Source organism: Apodemus sylvaticus, chromosome 9, assembly GCF_947179515.1.
Source record: "Apodemus sylvaticus chromosome 9, mApoSyl1.1, whole genome shotgun sequence".
Lineage (NCBI taxonomy): Eukaryota > Metazoa > Chordata > Mammalia > Rodentia > Muridae > Apodemus > Apodemus sylvaticus.
In genome coordinates this window covers 96,081,938-96,093,429 of record NC_067480.1, presented here as the reverse complement: position 1 = coordinate 96,093,429, position 11,492 = coordinate 96,081,938, and the positions used below count along the sequence as shown (strand labels likewise).

The 11,492-nt window shown below is 40.2% G+C and overlaps 1 protein-coding gene across 1 annotated transcript; it reads left to right on the top strand.

Moving 5' to 3' along the window:
- The first annotated feature begins 3,861 nt into the window (after positions 1–3,861).
- Positions 3,862–8,242, top strand: LOC127691980 (uncharacterized). The gene is made up of 2 exons (XM_052191868.1): positions 3,862–4,047; positions 5,273–8,242. Exons 1-2 carry the CDS (start codon positions 3,862–3,864, stop codon positions 8,240–8,242), a joined length of 3,156 nt encoding a protein of 1,051 aa, XP_052047828.1.
- Positions 8,243–11,492: the final 3,250 nt, after the last annotated feature.

The following is an 11,492-nucleotide window of genomic DNA, read 5'->3' as shown; positions in this document are numbered from 1 at the left end:
AAAACAAAAAAAGAAGGAACACTACCTATTTCCTTCTGTCAACTCACAATCAAGCTAATAACCTAAACTACACAAAGACCCAAAAAAAGAAAGTAAGTTTCAGACCATGTTCACTTATGATTATTAATGCAAAAATACTCAATAAAATTTTCACAAACTGAATTCAAGAAAATATCAAAACCATTATTTGCTAACATCAAAACCATTATTCACCATGATCAAGTAGGCTTCATCCCAGGGAAGCAGGCATGGTTCAATAAAAGGAAATCCATCAATGTAATCCACTATATAAGCAAACTCAAAGGAAAAAAAAATCACATGATCATCTCATTAGATGCTGAAAAGGCCTTTGGCAAAATACAACACTGCTTGATGATAAAGTCTTAGAGAAATCAGGATTTCAAGGCAATTAAAATTAAAGCAATATACAGCAAACCAACAGTAAATGTCAAAATAAATGGAGAAAAACTTGTAGCAATCCCACTAAAATCAGGGACAAGACTAGACTGTGCACTCTACTATTTTCAATATAATATTTGAAATTCCAGCTAGAGCAATTAGACAACGAAAGCAGGTCAAAGTAAAATATAGTGGAAAGGAAGAAGTCAAGGTATCACTGTTTTCAGTTGATATGGTAGTATACATGAATGATGCTCAAAATTCTACCTGAGAATTCCTACATTTAATAAACAACTTCAGGAAAGTGGCTGAATATAAAATTAACACAAACAAATCAGTATCCTTCCTGTATAAAAAGGATAAACAGGCTGAGAGAGGAACTAGGGAAAGAAGACCCTTTACAATAGTCACAAATAATACAAAATATCTTGGTATAACTCTAACCAAGCAAGTGAAAAATTTGTATGACAATAACATCAAGTCCCTGAAGAAAGAATTGAGGAAGTCAACACAGGAGGGAAAGATCTTCTATGTTCATGGATCCTTAGAATTGACATAGTAAAAATGATGTTCTTACCAAAAGTAATCTACAGATTCAATTCAATTCCCATCAAAATTTCATCTCAGTTCTTCACAGAGACAGAAAGACAATGCTCATCTTCATATGGAATAACTAAAACCCTATGATATCCTGGGGCAATTGCCATCCTTGACCTCAAGCTATACTAGAGACCAATAGTGATAAAAACAGCAAGGTACTGGTACAGAGACAGACATGTATATCAATGGAATAGTATTGAAGACCCAGCAATAAACCCATACACCTTTGGTCACTTGATCTTTAACAAAGAAGCCAAACCCATACATAAGAAAAAACAACACATCTTCAGTAAATAATGCCGGTCTTACTGGCAGTCTGCATGTAGAAGAATGCTAATTGATCCATTTTAACTCATTTTGCAAAGCTCATTTCTAAGTAGAGCAAGGACCTCCACATAAAACCAGATACATTGAATCATGGAGAAGAAAAAGTGGAAAATAGCATTAAAAACATTGTGACAGAAGGAATTTTCCTGAACAGAATACAAATGGCACAGACTCTAAATCCAACAATTGACAAATGTGAGCTCTTGAAACTGAAAAGCTTCTATGAAGCAAAGGAGACTGGTAATAGGACAACCAGCAACCTACAGATTGGGAAAAGATCTTTTATCAATCCTATATTTGATAGAAGCTAATAACCAAAATATGCAAAGAACCCCAGAAGTTAGACCACAGAAAACAAAATAACCCAGTTAAAAATGTGGTACATTGCTAAACAGAGAATTTTCAATTGAGTAATCTTGAATGGCCTATAATCATATAAAGCAACGTTCAACATCCTTAGTCATGAGGGAAATTCAAATCAAAACGACCCCGATATTCCTCCCTACACCATTCAGAATGTCTAAGATCAATAACTCAGCCAATAGCTGATGCTGGTGAGGAGGTGGAGAAAAAAAGAACATTCCTCCACTGCTGGTGTGATTACAACTTGGTACAGCTACTTTGGAAACCAATCTTCAGGGTTGTCAGAAAACTGGAAAAAAATTCTACCAGAAGACCCAGGAATACCAGTCCTGGGTACGTACCCAAATGATGGTCACCCATATCATAGGGGCACATGTTCCACTATCTTCATAGCAGCCTTATTTATAATAGCCAGAAGCTTGAATCAGCCCTGATACCCCTCAATGGATAGAATGGATACGTAAAATGTGATACATTTACACAATGGAATACTACTAAACTATTAAAAACAAGGACATCATGAATTTTGCAGGCAAATGATTGGAACTAGAAAATAATATTCTGAGTTAGGAATCACAGATCGAAAAGAACATGGTATATCTTCACTGATAAGTACATAATAGCCAAAAAAAATATAACAAAAAAACAAAAAACAAAAAACTTAGAATACCCAGGATTCAGCTCACAGACCATAGGAAGACTAACAAGAAGGAAGACCAAATTGTGCATGCTTGAATCCTACATAGAACGAGAAATAAAATAACAGGGGAGGTAGAGGGAGAGAGGGATCTGGGTATAAAATCGAAAAGGCACTAGACAAAAGTGGTGGCTGGATCAGGTATGGGGAAAACAGAAGAGAATCCCAGAGGGCCAGAGAATGAATTGAAATATTCAGCAGTGTAGTGTGGGAAATAGGGGAACCTCTAGAAATTCCCAGACACAAAGGATGTGAGAATTTCCCAGGAATTCTCTAATGAGAATGACAGGAGCTGAAATGACTGACAGCAGGTTGGTAGAACCTGAAGAGACCACATCAGTAGATAGATATGGCCACCAGTTGAGGTGACCGACCTATCTTAAAAATTTTAACCCAGAATTTTTCATGTCAAAAGGAAACACATTGACAAAAATGTAGAATAGTGTGAAGGAAAGGCCATCCAGAAACCACCTGACGTTGGGACACATCCCATCTGCTGACACCAAACCTCTACATTATTCCTAATGCTAAGAAGTTCTTGCAGACACTAGTCTGGTATGGCAGTACTCTTAGAGGCTCTACTAGCACCTAAGACAGATGCAGATAAAGAGAACCATTGGACTGAGCCTAGGGACTCCAGTGGAAGATATAGGGATTGAAGGTGCTTAAGGGATTGCAACCCCATAGGAAGAACAGCAGTATCAACTAACTGGACCCCTCAGAGCTACCAGGGACTAAGCTACCAACCAAAGAGCACACATGGGTCCCTTGCTTCTGCTGCATATGTAGCAGAGGACTGCCTCATCTGGCCTCAGTGGGAGGATATGTGCTTGGTTCTTAGGAGACCCGATGCCCCAGAGAATAGAAATGCTACAGTGGTGAGTGGTAGTAGTGAGAGAGTACAACAGGTGGATGTACTCTCTTAGAGGCAAACAGGTGGTTATGGGGTAAGGGGTTTAATTGAGGGTGGACAGAGAAGGCAGACATTTGAAATGTAACTAAATACAACAATTAATAAAAATAATTTACTGGAAAAAGGTAAGCTATGATCTCAGAATGAAGAGAACTGTATGTGCAGTCAGAAGCCTAAGAGTAATAATACCTAAGGAACAACCCGAGTTCAATAAAGAAGCCCATGTTATTAAGAGGCTTCCCAAGGAGGATATTTGACCTGATGGACTCACGCTGACAGATGACAGAAGAGTTCTGGGGCTTAGGCATAGAAACAATACATGAACAGAGATCTTTCTTTGACTGTCTCAGCAGCAGGATTTGGAAGGAGGGAATAGAGAAAGCCAGGAGGTGGGTGGGCTCCTGGGGTGGAGGCTGGGGAGGACCTGTTGACCCTCCCTCTTGCCTTTAGTCCTTTGTGATGAGGAGGCCTCAGTTGTGTGATGTGCCCTGAGCCCTCCTTGACAAGTCAGGTGCTGTACTCCAGGACTCAGTGGCCTGTGAGCTACACTGCGATTCAGAAGATGGAGATTTTTTTCCTTCTGATGAATAGCATTATTGACTTGTGGAAGATCCCCAGCTCCATGTCCTTAGTAGTGGACATGGGCTTTGCTATAATGTGCGGAGTGGGACTCTTTTACCTACTAATCCCATTCCTGAAGGAGTATCCAGAGTCACCACCACCTGGAAGCCAAAAGAACATCCCAAAGGTGAGAAAGCCTTGGTTGACATACAATAGAGCAGCAGTCCAAGATTCTTACTCTCACATTTCCGAGAAAGACAGGTGTAGTGAAAAAAAACTGGACTGTTTTATTAAAAAAAAAAAACAGAAATAAGATCATTTATTTTAATCTCAGGTGTAGGATATTGGATTCTTTCTGATTGTGCACAGAGGCTGACTATGATTTGCCTCATGCTGTAGCAGGGGTATGATTCTGCCAGCAGCAGTTTCTGTGTTTGTGTGATATTTGGAATTCTGGGGACTTCTCAGAGGGTAGATAAATGCTAGGGCCTTGAGAGGTATGATGGTTTGCTGGTTGTTGGTGGTTTATTTTCTGGAATTTTTTGTTTGTTAAGTATAGGTACGAAAAGAAGATAGAAGAAGAAGAAATTGATATCCTGAATGGGAAGATTAAACCTACCCCAAAGGAACCACCCCCCCTAAGTAGTAGGAACTAGTCTAACAATAACATCTACCCGTTTCCCCTCCACCCTTTTTTTCATCTCTCATCTAGTGTTAGGGGATTGAAAAGGTGGAAGAAAGGGGGTGGGAAAGAATGAAAGAAAGTAGAAGCTAAAGTCTAGCCATAGACAGGTGAGTAGAAATCTCCAGAAAGAGTAGAAGCACATCAGTCTGCTGTCCACAGGGCAGAGGAGATAGAGGCCTGAGCTGTGTGCCTGAAGCTCTGACCATATGTACAGGGTGGCAGAGAGGAAACTAAGAATGGCTGTAGCTCCATGGACAGACTGCATTTCTGAGATTGTGGGGACACAGGACAAGCTCTGAGAAAGGTCATCTGCCCTCTACTCAGGCACTTGCTTTTGTTTGTGTTGAGCTGATGTGAAGCACGTGATAGACCAAGGCCTTCATTCAGGGGTTGGGTCTGCTCTGGCCTCAGGCAGCAGACATCACCTGACAGTATCCAGGCAGCTACAGATCTCAGCCTTGGGCAGGATCCTGTCTGAGGGACCCTGTCTGAGGAACACTGACCGAGGACATCCATGGTAAGTGTGACATAGACAGTCTTTTTCTGCTGTTTTCCCAACAAGGCCAAAAGGAATGTGCTTATGCACAATATGAATGAGTCAAGGATGGATGAGAGAGAGCTCTCTGAGAAATGTGGATTTCATGTTATCCATGAACACACAGAGCAGGCAGCTTCTCTACCAGAGAAGAAGGAACCCCAGCTCATTTGTATTGTTTCTAACTGGCAGGTGGTGAAGAGGGCGCAGAGGAAGGGCAAAAAGAAAACTGCTCCTGTGAAAGCTTGCAGAAACAGCCCAAAGAATACACAGGATACCCAGAATGCATCACGACCTATAGAAAGGCCCATCCATCATCCTTTACTGGACTCCTTTCCCCACCCCTTTTGGTACTCTAAGGAGGAACTGAATCAGCTTTCCCTCCCCCAACTGTTTTCTCACTTCAAGGTCTTACAGGCCCTGATACACCAGAAATTTAACCAACTTTTATGTGGTATATCCTCTGTGCTCTCTGAGGCAGTTGTGGCTACTGCCTGGGTCTCCAAGAAACCCTCCTCAGGAAGACGTAAATGTGTGAGGTTTGATGACACAAGTGACCCTAACCAACCACTATCTGTGCCTAAAGAACCTCCACAGCTTTGCCAAGACCAGTACTTTCCCCACCAACATGTGACAAGGAGCATGGTAGGTCTGATAGGGGCCCAGGAACCAGAAAACATCCCAAGCTCTATACCAAAACAGACATCACCTCCAAAAGAAAATGTGCCCTGGCAACACAAACAAAATTGGAACGACATCACAGGCTATGACATACAAAAATGTAAAGCAGCCATTAGCCAGCCCACTGACAACTTATCTGGGGAGTGTCTGCCCACTAAAGCTATCAGGTCAGCCTCCATTTGTCCTGGGCATTATCAAATGATCCACCATCATGAGGACCCAGAGCATAAAAAGAAGGCAATTAATGTGGGAGAACACAAAGGAACCCATGTCAGATTCTGCCCATCTGGTGAACTGATAAAGCTTCAGGAAAATTACCAACCAAATGGTGGTGGTTATTTCAAGAACCAGCCTGAACTTAACCAGCCTGCCCAGCCCTCCATCCTCAGTTCCAAACACAAGTGCAGCCAGATGATGGGTTCTGTGCCCACAGTGATTCCCTTAAAGAGTGCCAGAGCAAGTTCCACCATATTTAACAGGGTTGGCGACAAAAATCTGCCTTGTACTTCAAGCAGCACCCATGGGAAGGGTCTGGAGCCCAGGAACCCTGCACTGAAGACAGATAAGCTGCTCTCTATAAACACCAGCAACGATCTTTCCTTCATTGACCCAAATACAAAAATGAAGCTGGAAGCAAGCATCACGCAGCTTCCTGTGAAACACAGAAGGAGATTTCCCTGTGTTTCCAAGTCTGAATTCTATTCGAAGACTGCAATGATCCTGGAAAAATTGCATCACCAAGATCCAGGAGGGAAAAGGGTAGAAACTGTATCATCTGCCAGGCTGCAATGTCCCCTGTTTGAATACTCCTGTCCAGAGGTTTGGGAGACTCAAAGAACCCCTCTACCTGCTGCCAGTCATGGGCCGACAAGGTCCAATCCAGATCAATGGCTGAGTAGCAAGAGTGTTCAACCCAATACTTCCTGCTTGCAGGCAAAACACCAGCAGAGGGGGACTATCCAAGCAACTGTGAGAGGCACCCTGCAGTCAAATACCAGCCCAGGAATGGCCAAGCATGAACCCTGGAAGCAGTCTCAAGATGCAGCTTCAGCACATCCCCAGTTGAGTGCAACAACTCTCAGCCCTGAAGACAGGTTCTCACCCTCTATGTCCAAAAAAAGCAACATACTGAAGGTAAAAGAAGAGCTACCTCATGCATGGAGGGTGAGTGTGGCATCTACTGAGATTCCCAAGGGGCAAGCCATCAATACCTTTCTCAAGGGCTTTGAGTCTGTAGACCATCTCCAAACACCTTCTACTCAAAACTCAGGGGACTTTAAAATAGCTGGAGACAGAGTGGCTCATTCAAAAAGCTCACTGAATAACATCACCAGAAATCCTGTCCGATTTGAAAACATCAGCCCAAAATTCCAGGGACAGGGAGATTCTTTGAGGAATGAAAGCCCTCTATCAGATATGGACCTACAAGAGGAAGTAGATAGGGAAAATCTCATCTACAATACAGCAGTTGAGCTACAATACTGCATAAATACTCTGCTCCAGAACCTGGAGGATAATGAAAACGAGCCATCAAAACTCACCATAGATCCTGTGACCCAGGTACAAGAGTTTAAAAGGGAATCGACATTCCACTTGGATAACTCCACATTGAAGTTGGAATTGGGCTCTCCACATCAAAGCCCCAAGGGTCACAACAATTCATTCAGATACAAAGAAATTAGAGGCAAACAAGACCCAGAGATCGGATATAAAGCCTTTGAACCCCATCAAAATACAAAGAAAAAGAATGGGCCATCATCACCTTCTGAGTCCCAAAGACAACCATCCAGTCACGGACAGGGGAAATGGAGGCCAGGCGCAATAGCTCAGCAAGCTTGTGACCATCAACTGAACATCCTGAAAAGAATAACTTTTGACAACCTCCTCACTCCCAAGGGAAAGAATCATGCATGTCGTCACAGGGTAACTGGAGACAAGCAGCAGTTAGAGCTTGCTGACCAGAAAGCCTGTGACTCTGGTCAAAGTACAAGGAGTAGAATGGGCTCCTGTCCACATGGAAACTCCAAGTGGCACAACCTTCCATTCAGATACAGAGAGATTGGAGAAAAAGCACCACTGGGTGTTAATGCCCAGAGAACCTGTGACCAACATCCACACAGTATGAAAGGAAGGAGCTTTGACCACCTCCCCAGTCCTGAGAGGAACCGCCATCCACACAGTTCCAAAGTAGTTGGAGACGAGCAGCAGTCAAGTCTTGCTCCCCAGAGAGCCTATGATGCAGGACAAATTAAAAAGAAGAGTGGAATGGCTAGCTGTCCATACAGATGTCCGGATGGGTACAACTTTGCATTCAGACGTGGATTAACTGGAAACCAACAACATTCAGGCATTGTCCTTAGAATCTGTGAGCAACATCAAAGTACAAAAGAAGGAAAGGGCCAATCTATGAGTCCCAAAGCGAACCATTCTGTCAAGCACAGGGGACACAGAGGCCAGGACCAATCCGGCCTCTCTGCCTAGAGAGCCTCTGACCTTACCAGCAAAGGTCTAAGAACTGGTACCACCTGCCCAGTCATTGTTTTCCCCTATGGTTTCTTGGGACTAAATGTTGGAGTTTTACCTGAAAAAATTACAATAAATACTTACAAAAATGTAGACAAAATGGAACCCTTATTCACTCTGTTGGGAAGGTACCTGGTGCAGGATTTTTGGAAAACACCATGAGGATGTCTTAGAAAACTACATGCAGAACTGTTGTACAATCCAGATGTAACACTCCTGGGTATAGAATGAAAGGATTTTAAGTCAATACACCAGAGAACCTAGGACACCCATGCTTATATCTGCCTTGCTCATAATATCCAATATAAGCTATAATCCTAGATGTGTACCACAGATGAAGAGATAAAAAGAATGTATATATGGCATATCTATGACATTTTGTTATATGTCCATATATATGCCATTATGTTAAGAGAAATAAGCCAGACTCAGAAAGACAAATTTCACATTTTCTACATATTTGAAATCTCGATTATATATTATACAATGTATAGTATAAAATATAGAACAAACAAAAAAGACCATAACAGTATAGGAAGTGGGCTAACGAATGATTAATTAAAAATGAATGTTCTTTGGCCACCAATACTTTGTATGTTATAACATACTTAGTATGTTATTTTAACTGACTAGGCCCCATCAACCTATACCCAGGCATTCATATTCTAAAATATCCCAAGAAGAATTTATGTTAGTTGTGGTTTGGGTTGTGAACAAATGATTTTAAAAATGGATAACAAGTAAAGGTGAAATTACCATTAACTAGTAGTAGAGAGATCCAGCTGTGTGGAGCAAGAAATGAGAGCCCATCATGCATCTGATCACACAAACTCTGCAGATGTGCTGAGTCTGGGCAATTCTTTAGAGCAATCTACACTTGATCTTAGCCAAAAGGCCGAGAAGCGATCTCTTTAGAGCAATCTAATGGTAACTAGATTGTGCATTTCAAAGTAGATATAAGAATGAATATATGTCCATTCCCAAATTTGGAAGGTTATTCTGCTCTAGTGATAAGATAATTGTTAAAATCACTGTATAGTTTCTCTATTCTTCTCAGTTATGAAGAAGAATGTACTCTATAGAAACTCATATCTTTTGAATCCTCCCTCTTTTGACTACACCTGTCAAAAGTTGTTTGTGATCATCTTATTGTCCCAAGGTCCTCCCTGAGGATTCAAATGCTATTTTGAAAGTAAAAGAGGTAAATCTAAGAAATAAGACAAGGGAAATGAAGCATTTGCTAGCTGGAATAAAACCTTCTAAAAGCTTTCTCAGAAATATTAAGAATGATTTTATTTGCATCTCATTCTCCCATGGCTAAAAGAAAGATTCCAAAATATATGTGTATTTTGTTATAATTTTTTCTGACACATTGCTTTCTTTCTTCATCAGGATGTTGATACTGAGGAAGAGGAAGAAAATGGAATAGTGTAGGCAGCCATCATCTCTGTCACCAAAGCAGACTCGAATAACCATCAGTTTTGTTGCCACTGCTTTGGTTAGAGTTAGAAGAATCACTTGATATACTTGTTACTGTTGTTGTTGTTTTGTTGCTGTTGTTACCAATGGAAAGAGAACAGAGGGTATCTTGTATACAAGTCTTGAACTCTACCAAATGTGCCACAGATCCAGCATATCAGCTGAAATTATTTAATGTTAAATTTGAAGATAGCATTATAATAGTAATGATTGTGTTTTTTTTCAAGTAACCTTGGGATTCATTACTTAACTGTTTTTTTAAAAATATATAGCAAGAATAAACGAAGTGTTTATTGGGTGAATGATAGGCACATTTGGCTAAATGTTGATATAGTCTACTCAATCTCTATGCAAGCAGAAATTCTTAGTTTTCAATATTTTTGAATATTCTTAGAGTTTGTTTATCTTTGAAAATCACCATAGAAACTATTTAAAGTTTAGTATGGTGCTGATCAAGATGAATGCATAGTGCTATGCATTTCTTTGCTATGCATTTCTTTCATTTCTATGGAAAGAAGCTATAATGCCAGGAAGAAATGATGTATATATTTCCACAGCATCTTGGAAACATTCTCTTAGAAAAGATGATATCTACAGTGCTACATGTGCTGAGTAGCCTCACATTCTGTTAAGTCACAAGAGCAAGATACAGGTCAGATGCCAGGACAATGTAACCTACCCTGCTGCTTTGCATGACTTATGCCAGGAATAATCCCAATTAAAGCTGTAACTGTCACCATGCTAGTCAGGACAGCTCTAACACTAGTGAAGTGTTACTGCATTGAGCTAAAAATAACAACAGTTTGTCAGTGCTATTACATTTAAAGTTGAATCTCACCAGAATTCAAAAGAATTGTGTGAAACTTGACTACAGTACCAGAACAGCATCAGTCTTGCAATATCATTTGTTTCTTCTCTGGGAGCAATCAGATGGTCTTCTGAATAGCACTTACAATTTTATTTAAGATCAGAGGATAAAGTGATATAAGGTGATTTTCAAAATGTGTAAACATCTGTACTACACAAAATATTTAGTAAAACACATATTACTTTGGAATTATTCACCACTGGCAACTACTTTCTTCTCATTTTGTGTGCAGCTAATGATTCTCACACACTTGAATACATTTCTCTTCATGAAGTAGTTATTAAATACTTAGCTCTTACATTTAGTCTAAAAGGATAATAAACCATTTATTCACTTGAGACTAGTGTTCTTCACAAATAAACCCTGCATTGGGTTTCAATATAAAGTGTTCTTCTAAGAAGTTTATTCATTAATGAATCCTAGCACATATTTCCTTCTCAATTTCAAGTAATGTTTGCAAGGAGTGGTACTTGCAGCATATTGGGAGATTATACTGTGACTAATAGTATATATTGCACATGTGTAAGATTTGAATTTCTTTCCCAATACCAATGTTGGCTACTTCCCACCTACCTGAGACTCTAGTTCCAACGTATCTGTTGTCCTCTTGTGGCTTCTGTGAGTACCTGTATTCACAGACATAGTCTCCCACACAGACACACATGTACACATAACTAAACAATAAAACAGGCCTTTCAAATAAGGACTTTGAAGAAGTGACTAAACAATAGGGCTCTGGGTATTAACACTTGAATAATTTTTTAAAAATCTAGAGATAACTGAATCAAATTATCAGTGTTTATTTTCAAGGAAATAGTTAGTTTAAAATATTAAAAAAGAAATTTCTTACTATTATTGTTT